We start from the raw sequence: 13,882 nt of genomic DNA on the forward strand, positions 1-13,882 counted from the left end.
AGATCCAAGAAACTCGCCCATGACCTCATATCGCGCGGCCCGATTGATATCTTTATCTCTTGTTGGAGCCGGAGTTACCTGAATCAATGTGATGAAGAGAGATAATATCGCACAGTACCTGCGAGGGCTTTGGGGCAAACTCCACTGTCAATTATAAGTTGGGCAGCGACGCCCAGTCTCTTCGGCGGTTCAGGTCCATAAGTGAGCATCCCATGCTGCAGACGACGCTATCTAGCAGCTTGAAGCTTGAAAATAATCGCCGGAGAACTCGTAAGCCGGGCCTCCGGCTAGGGCGTCAATATGTGTGCCATGAAATAGGAGAGGGTTTCTTGCCTCGGTTCTGCGACAGTGAGCAGCTTTTGGTGTCATTTCAGGTCCATTGTATGTGGCCACTCATCGCTCACCTACAATCAAAGCACACTGGTGCCATCATAGATCCCCAGAAACTGGAACTTGATCGAGTATCGTGGCCTAGCTTACAGTCGACACAAGGAGCTGTTAGCTACTGGTGCTCACATTTCAGCCCTTCGCTTGTACTTTACAACATTCGACATTAGACCAAAATCTACTCCTTGCGCCCCCGTTCCAGACTGGGCCGGCTCACGTAGGAACTTCAACTTCCAATAAATATGCCCGGGCAAGGGAGAGCATCGTGGTTTTAGAGCCTCGTCATCGCTTTAGGCCTATATCTTATTGCGCCTCTCAATCCCGCATTCAGATCTACAATCGTTTCGTTCGACGACACGAGCCAGTTAACGACGATATTATCTCTGTCTTGAACATACGGGACTCGTCAGTAACGTACTCAAGAATAGTGTCCATATTCGGTGTTTTACCGCCTTTCATTGTCTGTTGAGTCTGACATCGCACCCAATGATGCAATATCTCGTGGCCATTGGTCACCCCTTCTCTCACGAGTTCTGTCTTGCGTCCCTGAGAGAGAAAACGCCTCCGAGTATGCACAAGCTCACAGAAGGCGGCTTCCTTCAGCTGTTGCCCCTGAGCAACATCTACCGTCCAGAGCCTGCCCTGATCAGAATCTTTCTGCCTTACGAAATTCTAACACCGCTGTTGCTAGTCATGACTAATGAAAATCATTCCTTGGGGGGAGCAACACACACGACTCCGTCCCACTCCTTGAGAGCGACGCCAAAACCTGTGAATATCCTCTCAGCCTCGGAAATTTGGGCTGACGGGTTGACCCTCCGGGCATGTGAATATGCTGAGATTCAAGTCTGTTGTCGATATGTGGAATGGTCCTTCTCCCTTTCTCCGTTGCCGGACAGGATAATTTTCCTTTGTAGGGGAGTTAGACAAATTCTCTCCTGTAGTTTTTCCCAAGGGCAAAGGCAGTCGGTCATATGCTTCTCCTCCACAATGGAATTCACCGAGCTCCAATGATCCAGAGGCACGTCCGTAGTGTTCCTGTGGCGGCCTTCCAACTGCACCATCTTGGTCTTGGTCAAATTATACGGGGTTGATTTCAAATCTCGAGATGCGGTGCATCCGCTCGTTCAAGTAAGGTGTAAATCCAGGATTGGAGTACCCTTCAGTTTTGATTTCTTGTCTTTGTTGGTATCACGGGATACCCGTACGGGCGGTAACTCGATCGAAGAGCGAAACTGGTACTGTATTCTGTTGGTTGTAGATGGGAGAAAGTAGGGGTAGGCAGCGGAAGCAGCAGTTGGAGATATCGCCGTTGGCAGCCGGCCCGACTGCTGCTGCTTCCCGTGGCCCGACCGCCTGCCTGTACTCTAGCTAGGTAGTTCAACAGTCTTCCTCAACCCTCCTGTAGTGACTTTGCAATGTTACTATCTACAAATCTGCCAAACAAGAGGCTCAAAAAAATCATGAGTGTATCGGGGTTGTTTTTTGAATGGTATGGGGTGTATTTCCTATGAAGAGAGTCGGGCTCTTTTCTCCCAAGGCTCGGAATCGAAGAAATCGAGACGCTTCGAGGACGGATATTCTCTTCAGATATCAAGAATGCTATCTTATCAGGTCTAAGTATGGACCAAAGCACCGAGTTACCACACCCAGCTGTTATTTAATGGCAGCGTGGCCCTCTCAATTCACAAGCAGCTTCTCAATGGTGTTAGACCAACAACGCCCATCCTCTCATAACACTAACGAAGAAGGTATTGAGTGCCTGGTGTCATTTTTTCCATTTTCAGGGTATTCAGATTGATAGGAATGGCCTGAAACGCACATTGCATACCGTATTGCTGAGCTTGCACGTAGAATCAAGCTTCGACGTCCGTTCTCTTTCAACCCCAGTAGCAGACAAAGACAACCACCATCCCAAATTATACAAGACGGCAAACCCCGTGAAGTAAACGTACTAGAATTGGTGCTCTGAACCAGATCTCCCCTTCACCATCACCCCGAGCCCGGACAATTCTCCTCCACGAAGGGCCCGCCCAATCTTGGTGGACCTCCGTTCGCCCACCATAAACCGCTCACACCTACGAACCGTCACCAACCATCCTACAGGCAGGATTCATTCCGCCCGGCTAGCTCAATCGGTAGAGCGTGAGACTCTTAATCTCAAGGTTGTGGGTTCGACCCGTAAGCTCTCCCTGACTCTCCAGTCTAATGACCATCACCACTAACAATCACCAGCCACGTCGGGCTCAATTCCCGTCAGCGATTGACGCATCTGATTTTTTTGTCTTTTTTTCAACCATTTACTTGGAAGATTTGCTACGCTGATCCCACTCCGGTTTTTAATGGTATTCCTTTTACAATGCTCAGCGTCTTCAAGCTAGAAAGCTAGCCTGATGCTTGAATATATGTGCGGTTAGGGCTTCCGAGGTGATCGTCGTAACCCTGTCCAACCGTGCTTGAAATGGGTGGCTCAACGCCAGAGCTTATTTGGTGGGCCCTCTCCAGACTTCCCGGGATACCAACCTGAAATCCTCGACAATTTCTCTGCGAATATTGTTAGCTCATTCGCGTGTGCTGTGTTCTTTTGTTGATTTTGTTTATCAGCTTTCTTATCTTTATCTTTTACACATATTACGACTGGATAGCTTCTATGGAATGTACAAGTAGATATAATACACTTTTATGCAACCGAGCATGAAGTGACTTCCGTTCCTTGCACCACATCCCACGACCGGTGTAAAAGAAAGACGCAGCTAGTGGTGTGAGCGTTGAACACAACCATGCCGCTGAGCATGAACCAGGGGCCAGTGGCTAGAAGTAACCTAGAATGGATCGTGGCGTACGATGTATTCTTCTCCAGACGAGACTTGGCATGCAGAGCCATCGAAAATACCCTGCCTTGGAGGCTTGCGCCAGTACGCGTTAACAGAGAAAAGGAGGCGAAAGACTGGTTACCCAAAGTAAGTATTTAAACGCCGAGGGGCGGATGGTTTCGAAATTATCGAACGATATGGCTCCGGGCAACGCAGGAGCAGCGAATCGAGCGCCCGATTGCAATTACCCTGGCGAAAGGGGTTGGAGTCTAGGTGAATTTACCCTTAACCGTCCGTCTCGAAGCTGCGTTGCCCACTTTCCATAGTTTTATGAACCGAAATTGCCGTGGGAAGCCTTTGATTGTCGCCGGGCATCCATTGCAGGCTCGTCCAGACTTCAAGTGTTACATTCGCGAGGCGTTTGCAATACCGTCAGATGAGAGGGTCTCTCGATAGCAAAACGGCATGTCAAGTCCTATCCGCAAGCGACATCAGACCAACGCTCGGGGGCTTTATAGGACGTCCTGCCATATTGTACCTTTGCTACTTTGCTTCCAACAGTCCGTGGCCGGGCTCGAAACTGAAGGATTTCATTCGTTCGCAACTCGAGCTGGTAACAACATTCAATCTGTATCATCAGACACCCACTTGGCGCTAGAACAAAAAGTGCTCTTCCACCAAGCCAAAGTCTTACTTGCTTGACGCTGTCGCAATGTTGACCGTGCTCGAAGTTCAAGGATATTTGTTGCTGGTTCTGCGTACGCAGCCCTACCACCCCCCAACCATCCCCGAGCACCTCCAAGGTCCTTAGCGACCAGTATAGCCAACCTACGAATACTGAATTTTGGAACCAGGGAGTTGGTATACCAGCAGACGGCCCGGGGTGTTTGTTCCTGAAAGCCAGCGTTGGAAGGTATTCTTTGTTTCACAAGGGTATGGCTGTCGAACTTTTGCTGGCAGGACTGCGTCGAGGGGTCGATAAAGAGGAAGGCCGGATGCCCTGGCAGCGACGGCGAAGCATCAGGTACGTTGAAACCACACGCAAACAAAGCACCCACGCCGCGAATCGTCGGCGATGTTAACAGCGCTGTCTGCGTGGAAGGAGCCTTGTAGATCAACCGACAGTGGAATAGTATAAGAACTGGTCGAAGGGAAACGCAGAGCAAATGGAAACGACACCCACTAACGGCAGCGAGCCTTTGCACCAGGACAGTGGACTCGTCTCGCTGCCTTTCTCTAGAGGATTGATTGTAAGAAGACATAATCAGACAGCTGCCCTGAAATGCAAGATCTCAGCCTAGGTTGAAGAAGGCCAAGACGGTACATTGAACCGGTCCGGATACCTGCGGCATGGAGGTGCTGCTGGCCAAGGTAGACAACGTCGTCGTTGGCCTCAGATTACTATTCAACAGAAACAGCTAACGACTCAGCATACAGGGAGCCCAAGACGTCTGGGACGAGACGCAGTGAGGCATTGCCCAAGGAGCCATTCACGCGAGGAACTCGCCGGATAAGCCAATGGGCAGAGCAGGTTGGTAACCCCTACCATTCCTCGCCCGTTCGCCCATATTCCGACAATGTCGCTTGGTCGACGAATCTACATGGTGACCTGCCTTCCCTAAGTATCAACCCACCCCGGGTCCCCTTTGGAGCAATGCCAAAAGCCTTGTCTCGACCCGGAACCACGGGCTGCACCGTGACCGGGAATCCTTACCTCGACAACGGTCGGGCTCCGGCCCAGCTCTCGGGACCTCACCATAGAAGCCAACCCCTTCCATCGTAAGTGCATTTTGCTTCCGGACCAGGAGGGAGGCGGGAAGACGCGCGTCCGCACACTGTACCAAAGATCGCTCGCCGAAGCTGAACATTCCGCCCGACTCTCGGCTGACGGAACAGTCCTAACTCATTAATAACGGGAGGAAAGGTGCCAATATGCGATGCAATACCGCGTTCGTGGGACCGACAAGGTCGACCCTTCAACGAAACCGCACCCCCCGCTATCTTGGCACCCTTGATAATAAATAAATAAATAAAAACCACCTTGTGCGCAGCGTGATACCACCCGGGCAGCGGATGGCACCACGCCTGCCGCGCCGGAACGCGTGCTCCCACAACGTCTCCCGAGATGAGCAAGCCGAAAGTATAATACATTGCACAGCGCCGCATCTTCCAGGCTTGATTGAGGATCCGCAATTGCAGAGGGGGTGGAGAGGAGACCAAGAAGAAGGGAAAGAAGGAAAGAAGACGAAAGAAAATGGGTTAAAAAAACAAAAAAACCTAGATTGATTACATCGTCGAAGCAGCGCAACACCCTCCATGTTCGCAAATATGAAAAATCAAGGGAAAACCTGGGGACGGAGCCGAGGGGATCCTCGGAGTTGCCGGCCGAAAATAGGCCACAGATGCTGTATCTGGCGGAACTCGAAACAGAGGCCGCCCGAATAAATTGAAAATAAAAGGCCGAAAAATACGAAAAGACCGACGCTGTAAGTTTCAAAAAGGTGATGCCTCACACCCCACTCACTTCGTCTCCTCCGCGGGGGGGTTTGTCGGACTTTACTCTGCACACCACAGAGTTTCTGGCCGTCTCCAGAAAACTGGCGTTCCAATCTGTTGGCCGAGTCATGGTTATTTCGTGTCAGGTTCGAAGGCGACACGTCTTGGCAGGGACTCCGTAGGCCGGACGGTGGCCGTTGTATTCTCCAAGAATGACAGGTCGGTGGTTTTTGGTCCTGGTTGCGATCGGCGGCCTTGGTAATTAGTAACAATTTGTATAGAAAAACAAAACAAAGATGGCGGGGAAGGGAAAGAAGAAAAGGCCCTTTCATCGAGATTGAATGGCAAGGTCTCATTTCAAAGACAACGGGGGAACAACAGGTACGTCACCCGGTGCAGAGTCGTTGCCAAGCTGCAGGATTTTGCTGTTGCTGTCGCAAACCCTTGCATGTCAGCAGAAGCTCGTCCCATATGTTGGTAGCCGAAAACCCTGCTGTGCCTGCGCCTGCGCCTGTGCCAATGATACCTGAGAATCCCACCCGTTCATGGCACAAGCTGTCGGTTGTCGCGCGACAGCTGCAAGATTATCTGATCGGCATTGCTTCTACACGAAGTGATCGACATGTCACTGACTTCAGCCCGAAAATGGAGATACTCGTGGTTAAAAAAAGGTGTTGTTTTTTGGTAAAAAAATATAGACCGAATCATTCTTGTCTCACATTAACTAGAAAGGTATCAACCTATCTCTCGTGATCGCACTCGTCCACGGAGATGCTGGTATAGAAAACACAGGAAAACGCCATGTGCGGGAGCCCATTCCCTCCAGGCTCAATGGCGCGGGATTCCCAGCCCATTAGCCTTGAAGCCGAGTTCCCGTCTTTTTAAATCCAGTCATGACCTATATGCACGTCGAACCCAAAACCATGCCCAATGCAATTTGACAGATGTAGAAAATCCGAGAAATGCTGCAGTGAGTGTTGCTTAGAGAAGGGCGGCGACGGCAAAGCCACCGAGGACGGCAAGGACACCGGCGGTGGCCTGGGCACCAGCAGCGGCACCGGTGACGGTGGCAATGGTGGTGGAAGCAGTGCGGGAGACGGTGGCGTTGCCGGAGGCGGAGGCGCGGGTGACGCTGGTGATGGTGGTGGCAGCGGCGCCAGACTGGGTAGCGGCAGTCGGGGCGGCGGTGGTAGAGAGAGCGGTGGTGGAGTTGACGATGACGCTCTCAGCAGAGGAGGTCGAGGCCGAGGCGGCGGCCGAGACGGAACCGGTAGAGGAAGTCTTGGCAGACAGAGTGACGGTAGCGGTGCCGACGGAAGAGGTCACAGTGGTGGTGCCGGAGCTGGTGCCCTCACCAGCAATGATGTGGAAGGGGTTGGAGTACTGGAAGTCGTCGGCGTTGACCTCGGACTTGATGACCAGGCCGTAGAAAGCGTCCTTGCCCAGGGTGGTGGGGATGGTCCAGCTGTACTTCTCAGCAGAGTTGGCGATGCCAGCTGGGTGTTGTCAGTCAAGGAGTCGTTCGACATGGCAGCATCCCTCGTCGAGGGAAGCGAAAATACTCACAGGCAATGTCGAGAAGGGGAACCTGCTTGTCCTGAACAGGACCGCCGATCAGGCTGATGGAGACGGTGACATCCTTGAAGGCATCGGGGGCATCCCACTCAATGCTGAGAACGCTGCCGGCGTTGACCTTCTCGTTGCTGGTGGGCTTGTAGATGGGGTCGAAGTTGGGGTTCTGAGCGATGACAGAGGCAGCGAAGGCCAGGAAAGCAGCGGAGGAGATCTTGAACTGCATCTTGAGTGATTTTGGGTTTGGTAAGGTGGTGATTAGAAGTTAGGTCTATAGTAAAAGTCGAACGAAGTCCAGGAGAACGAGTGACTGGAAGAAAGCGAGTTGGTTGTTGTAAGGGAGAGCGGTGTCTTACGACGGGGATAATGAGTGACTATATAAAAAGAGCGGCAGGCTGAAAGCCAGAGGGTGAGACGGACACACGGTGATGTTGACAGGGTTGGATGGTGGTAAGGAAGGAAAGAGGAAAGAAAACGAAGACGACGAGAAGAGGGATAGGAAAAGAAGAGGAGGTGGTGAGGTGAGCATGGCCCATGCTAGTGCGGTGTGCTGTGCGCGCGGCAAGGGGGGGGTGGGTGCAAGGCAATGGCCCGTGGTCCAAGGTCTGGGGCGGGGGGGGGGGGGGAAGGAGGCATTCAGAGACTAATACCAGGTCCTGTGTGTGAAGGTGAGGTGAGCGGAGAACTCTCCAAGTATCCAGGCGGGCCCAATTTGGTCAGGTACATTCGATGGCCTCATCCGATGACTCTCAGGTTGCGAGGGAGGGAAGGAAGGAAGACGTCGTTGGCGCGCTGGAACTGGGCGCAACTGCTCCTGACGGCTTCTGCGTGCCTCGTTGCAACTGTCGCTGCGCCGCCCACAGAGAAAGCATGGGTGTGCAAATTAAAGACGAGATTGCCCCGTTGCCATTGGGTCACCGTGGCACGAAGCAGGGGGGTGGAGCATTGAAATTTCCCTGGCGCAGGCTGCAGGCAGGTACCTGCCTCGAGGTACCTTGCCGACTCCTTCCTCCTCCAAGCGCGTGGGTTTTCCCAGCACAAATCGTGGAGCTGCGGGCATTAGCGTCCTCTCTTGGAAAGCCACTGGAGCCACTGGAGCCACAACGCGGTACTCGTTGCAAAGTACTATGCAGCTTTCCCACTCAGGGCAAGGGACAGATCATGACCGAACAGGGCTGAGCCAACGCGCTTTCCGTTTATTAGGCTATGGGCCGCAGTTCTACCCAATGGGACACTTTGCAACCGAAGCTCGACATCCCCTGGCGACCCAATTCGTGCCATTCCAGGGGGAGGGGGGGACGAGATCTCCCATACTCCCTCAGCTCCCACAGCCCACTTGTCTCCGAAGGTGTCGTGGTTCGCCCCAAGGCAACAGCACCCGCCCACATCTAGGCAGCCCAAGCTGCGACGGTCGATTCGACTCGCTTGCAGACTCATCTCTCTCTGCCCCTCCATGTCATCCCCTCGCCAGGCCTCAAAGGGTATGGCCGCCTCTTCGAAGAGCCGGGTAAGGACGGAACCTAGGCTCTAGAACCCGGAAACAATACCCAGCCCTGGAACCGCCTGCAAGGCCATTCCAAGCCGCCAACAAGAGCCAAGTTTGGGACATGGCGTGCTACCCAAGGACCCTATATGCAATACAGGCAGGAATATAGCTTCAGGGAGCGAGCACTGACGAGAGGGCCCAGGACGACAAGACGGGTTTCGGCCGGGGCTTCCCAAGCTCGCACACTTCACCATACTCGCCCCGCCAGGGACTCCCCTCCGACTAGAGCACTCGCGGCTGGGGGGGGTAACAAGAGCAAAAGGCATCATAGACCACACGCTACGTTGTATATCCGTAGGCCTGCGGACACTCAGTCACATAGCATGCGGATATACAATACACTACACCAGGAATTGCTGTTGGGTGTCTTGCCCTGGTGAGCCCACACGGGGCCGAGATGATGTGACGTTTCCCATGTCCTATTGAGCATCGGGCGTTTAAGCCCAGCATTTACCTTAACGGGGATCTTGAAATAAACGTCGTTGATTGCTCAGTTTCTCAGATACAGTGGGCGCAAGCTGCCCTGGAGCTAATGTAGTGGAGGGCATACATTGTACCACACGGCCACTGCAAGGAACGAAGGAAACCGTTCATGGGACCGCCCCGACTTGGCGCCACCGTCCATTTTCCGCCGCCCTCGTCCACCAATCCGTCCGTCTCTCTCCCCCCCTTTTCCACCGCCGCACTTACCAGGCGGGCGGGCTAACACACCGGGCACGCGTCAAAGCGGTCACTTAATTTACCATGGCGCAGCTTACTGCGAGGTCTAGTTGGCTAGACGGCGAAGCGTCATACAGGGGACACCGGGGCGACGACACCCTCCTCCTGCAAGAAAAGGATCTTTTGGAGTCTTCGGCCCTTTGACAACCGCGCGAAGGAATCGCACTAGCTGCTAAGCGAGGACAAATTCGCGATCGAATGCTCTCGATTCAATTCGAGTTTTTCAGTCCTCGAGTTTGCTTCGGCGCTGCCATCTCACCGCACCTTAACCTTACAATGCATTCGATACGAACATTACCATCTATGTCACCATTATTTCCATGTAGTAGTGTTACAGCCACAGCCCAATATGCCTACTATGTTGCTTACCTGCTGACAAGATGTCATGGAACCTTGCCCGTGCCACACTTGAATACCCATTCTCACCCCGATGACTCTTTACACCCATGTTCATGAACTGTGAGGTCGTCGTGGGCATGGAGACACGATGGAGACTGGAGTCGGCCGACTGACTTGGCCTCAGCTTTCAGCCCCAGGTAGCCTAACCCCCCCGCCGCCCCCGGACGCCTCGCTCTATGCAAGGCGTCGGACAGAAACCGGACGCAGTTGAATCAGACATGGCTTTGCCCTTCCCCCGTCCGTTCATTCGTCTGGTAATTCGCATGCAGTCCTCCGCCATTGCCATGACACTCTGATCACGGCCTCCCTCCTCTCATCGCCGGCAGATGATATGTAATCCGACGGTTTTTTTTTAACAGACACCACCAGGCGCCACATGCTAAATTGGGACCTCGAGGAACGACTCGTCCGTCGCACCGGGTCGGCCATCGTTAGCAAGGTCCCCTTTGCGCCTCTCCCCTGTCAGAGTTTCAACGCCGAACTCTATTGCCGACACCCTTCGACCAAAACGACTCGCAAACCGTGGGCCACCAAGTATGAAGGCATTGATGACGGGGGAATCCGAAATCAGTTGATGAGCCGGGTGACGACGTCATTGACCAATAAAAGCTTGTCGCAAAAAAGCAAAATGGACGGTTGCGACAAGAATAGCCGTCGTGCAGAGGTGGGTTCGTACTCGGCCGGGGGAAAACTGAGGTCATCTTCAATACGGCCCCGGACCCTGCCATCGTGGGGTTGGGAATCTTTGATTTTTTTCCTTTCTTTCTTTCCATTTGGCCTCAGAATGCTTGCCAACCGTTGGGAGCTTTGCATTTCCCTGCAACCCTATTGCGCAGTCAGCCCGCCTAGTTAGCATTGAATAAGGCCGAGCGTGGGCTTTTGGGTTCCGTCACGCTGCGGCCAAGTGGCACAGCGATGAAGCCTTCGTGTCACGAGCCACTTCCTCGTCTCTGCGGCCGCCGTCGCTCTTTTTGACGTGAACATGTGGGCTGTGCTAGCGAGAAAGTGAGGGAAAAAAGCTTCGGCATTGGGGTATTGGTGCCACGACGACGCCCGATACCTGTGTTACGTTGCGGCCAGAGTCCTCCGTTTGGTGGGACGGTGAATGCCTCGCCGCGCAGCGACACCAACAAAAACCCTGTCAGCTTTCGCAGCCTGCATAGGCAAAAGGTTCCCCAAGACATGCCCCATGTATTGGATGCACCTCAGCCCTAAGCCACTTTCGCGACGCCCGAAAACCGGAATTGGGTGGCGCTGGGGGTGAGGCATGTTTGGCATGGTACTTCATTGACGTGACTCCTGTCGCAGAAGGGGAACAGGAAAAGGAAAGCTCGCGAGAGCACCCGCGGGGGTGGAGGAAGCCTTCGCCAGCGTCGTTTGCGTTCCTCGCTCCAGCCATCTTGTGGTTTCAGGGCCAGACCAAGCCCCGACAACCATCGAACGGCTGGAATGCCAATTACGAGCCGGGGCTCTTGACACCACGGAGCACACACGCACACAAATCTTGTTCGTGTATGTGCCCCCCCCCCTTCCCCCTGGCAATCTTTGCTGCCATCTTGCTTTGATGTGCAACTGCCGGAAGAATGTGCAGGTCGCGAGGATCAGCAAGGTGCGGCGCTCCAAAACCCAATCTCCAGGCCTTCTCTTCTGGCCAGATCCGCCGCCGCCACCAACTACCGGACGCCCCCGCGGCGGGAGAGCGGGAGCGGAGCGGCTTTGCGGAGCGGAGGTCACGGCACCTAGTGTCGCTCCCGTTATTCTGGGCCCCACCCGGGGAGGCAGACAGGTTGATAAAAATAACACCCGTAAAAAAAACAAAGCTGGGCAACCTTACTTACCCTCGGACCGCAAGCGCAACGTTGACGAAAAATAATAAGGGACGACAGAACAAAAGGAAGCAGAATTGGGTTAAACACCTGCGGGGATGAGAGGGGGGCTGCGGCGCGTGTGGCTTGCTGCTTGTGGCATTTCCAGAGAGCCGGCTTGTGTCACCAGAAGCTTCGCGCTCGTGGTGCGGAGTAAGTGTCCCACGTGACCGCACCGCAACCACTCGCCCCCTTCCGTTGCTTCCTAGAATGCAGACGTTCCGCCTCGACGTAGAATCTTGTAGAACATGCTGGTACTGCACGACAATGATTCCATCACGAGCGTCGGAAGTCTAGGAAGAATCCAAAGAAAGAAAAGAAAATCTGTGAATAGCATCGCATCTACTGAAAGATAAAGCCTTCCACTCCCCGTGACCTCACTCCTCGAAAACATCTTCTCAGAAACCACGTCGTCCTAACACAGACAGACACACACACACACATAAGCGCACTCTTGGATCAGAGCCTCACCAATATATCCTCCCTGCCCATCCGAAGAAAAAGAAAAAGGGCAAAGTATAAAAATAAAAACCACCCCCACAAAGCTCCCCTTTTACGTTGATTCAACACCGCGTCCTCCTCCCTCGCCGCCGCAATGTCCTCTCCCGTCACGGAATTCATAACCCTGACCCTCAGAAACCACGCCACCTCCCCGGACCAACCCCCGGCGGCCTGGTCCGACGTGATTGCGACCCTCAAGGCCGTGCCCGGCGTCAACGCCCTCCACGCGGGCCACCAGCTGGAGGACCCCTCCAAGACGGTCCTCGTCGTGGAGTGGGCCTCCCCCGAGGCCTTCTCCGCCTTCGCCTCCTCCGAGTCCTACACCCCCTGGTTCGCCTCCCTCAAGGCCGTCGCCTCCCCCGACCCGGCCCCGCCGACCTTCTACAAGGTCCCGTTCGCACCCGGCTCCGACCCGGCCTCGGTCCTCCGCGCCCCCTGCACCGAGGTCTTCGTCGCCTACAGCGTGGAACCCTCGTTCGTGGGCCAGACGGCCGAGTTCGCCAGAGGGCTGACGGACGGCAAGGCCTCGGTGGCCGGGTTCCACGGCCACGCTTACGGTGAGATCTCGACGCCTATCGCCGTGGCCGGGGGCGACGGCCAACCGGGCCCTGCGGTCACGCTTCTGCTGGGGTGGGACAGCAAAGAGGCGCATCTTGACGCCAAGGCCAAAGCTGGACGTGAGTATTCCCCCCTCCCTGTAAACCACCGTGACGATGGACCCGTGCAGGCACAAGGATTGCTAGCTAACGCTAACACGGACGCAGCCATATCAGACAACATCCATTTGCTAAGATCAGGACGCAAGGATATCTCAATGGTAAACAGTCACCATCAGGTCACATCCGACAGTTCTCACCTAGAAGAGACACAGCTGACACTAGGCAGTATCACGTAAACCTGAAGCAAATCTGAAAAGGAGCGAGGCAAGGATCGATTGGAAATCCATTAACGGAGGCGGAAAAGCTACGAAATTTGGAAGATTACAAAGTTTTACCATACTTGACTCAATGATTAATAATATCAACAATACTGCCGATGAGTGTGTGAAGATCCATCCTCCTTGTGATCCGAGGAGGCGCTGCTCGCCATTAGTACGCGGGCGTCGGAAGAACTAGACTCACCAGCTACTGCCCCCACCCCCTTGGATCCTTCAGCGTATCACTACCAACACAGCCGCTGTCAACGGGTTTCACCGTCGGAACGTCGTCTGGTGCCTGCCGCGAAATCATTAGCAAAGCCGCTCTCGCACGGGAAGCTCTCGGTGCTCGTGCTACCCGACCTTGTCTCCTCCGCTAATCCGCGGGGAAGGAAACGTGGGAAGGGAGAAAGCCTATCTGCGCGTCCGCAAGAGGAGATGCGCACATGTCATAATGTAAGATAGGAAAGAAGAAAAGACAGGACGGAGTGCATGGGCGTTTGTGGCGGACGTAGTCAGGGCGATGTTGGGTTTGGATCACGAGAATCTAGGGCTCAATGCTATCATGTCCACCAGGGCTGTGTGAGTGAGGCGGGATGGATGGTAGGGCGACAGACAGAACGGCGACTGACGGGGCGCGCAACGGTGATGGTGAAGATGTGGGCAG

General features: G+C 54.1%; 2 protein-coding genes across 2 annotated transcripts; one reads left to right on the forward strand and one right to left on the reverse strand.

Annotated features, from left to right (window-relative positions):
• Positions 1 to 6,677: 6,677 nt before the first annotated feature.
• Positions 6,678 to 7,494, reverse strand: EsH8_I_001091 (Ser-Thr-rich glycosyl-phosphatidyl-inositol-anchored membrane family-domain-containing protein; the record flags this gene model as incomplete). The annotated part of the gene is made up of 2 exons (XM_083268504.1): positions 6,678 to 7,192; positions 7,263 to 7,494. 2 exons carry the CDS (start codon positions 7,492 to 7,494, stop codon positions 6,678 to 6,680), a joined length of 747 nt encoding a protein of 248 aa, XP_083118942.1.
• A 4,899-nt stretch (positions 7,495 to 12,393) lies between these two features.
• EsH8_I_001092 (antibiotic biosynthesis monooxygenase family protein) lies at positions 12,394 to 13,211 on the forward strand (the record flags this gene model as incomplete). The annotated part of the gene is made up of 3 exons (XM_083268505.1): positions 12,394 to 12,976; positions 13,064 to 13,116; positions 13,185 to 13,211. 3 exons carry the CDS (start codon positions 12,394 to 12,396, stop codon positions 13,209 to 13,211), a joined length of 663 nt encoding a protein of 220 aa, XP_083118943.1.
• Between the last annotated feature and the right edge of the window lie 671 nt (positions 13,212 to 13,882).

This window comes from Colletotrichum jinshuiense, chromosome 1 (genome assembly GCF_051148585.1).
Source record: "Colletotrichum jinshuiense chromosome 1, complete sequence".
NCBI lineage: Eukaryota > Fungi > Ascomycota > Sordariomycetes > Glomerellales > Glomerellaceae > Colletotrichum > Colletotrichum jinshuiense.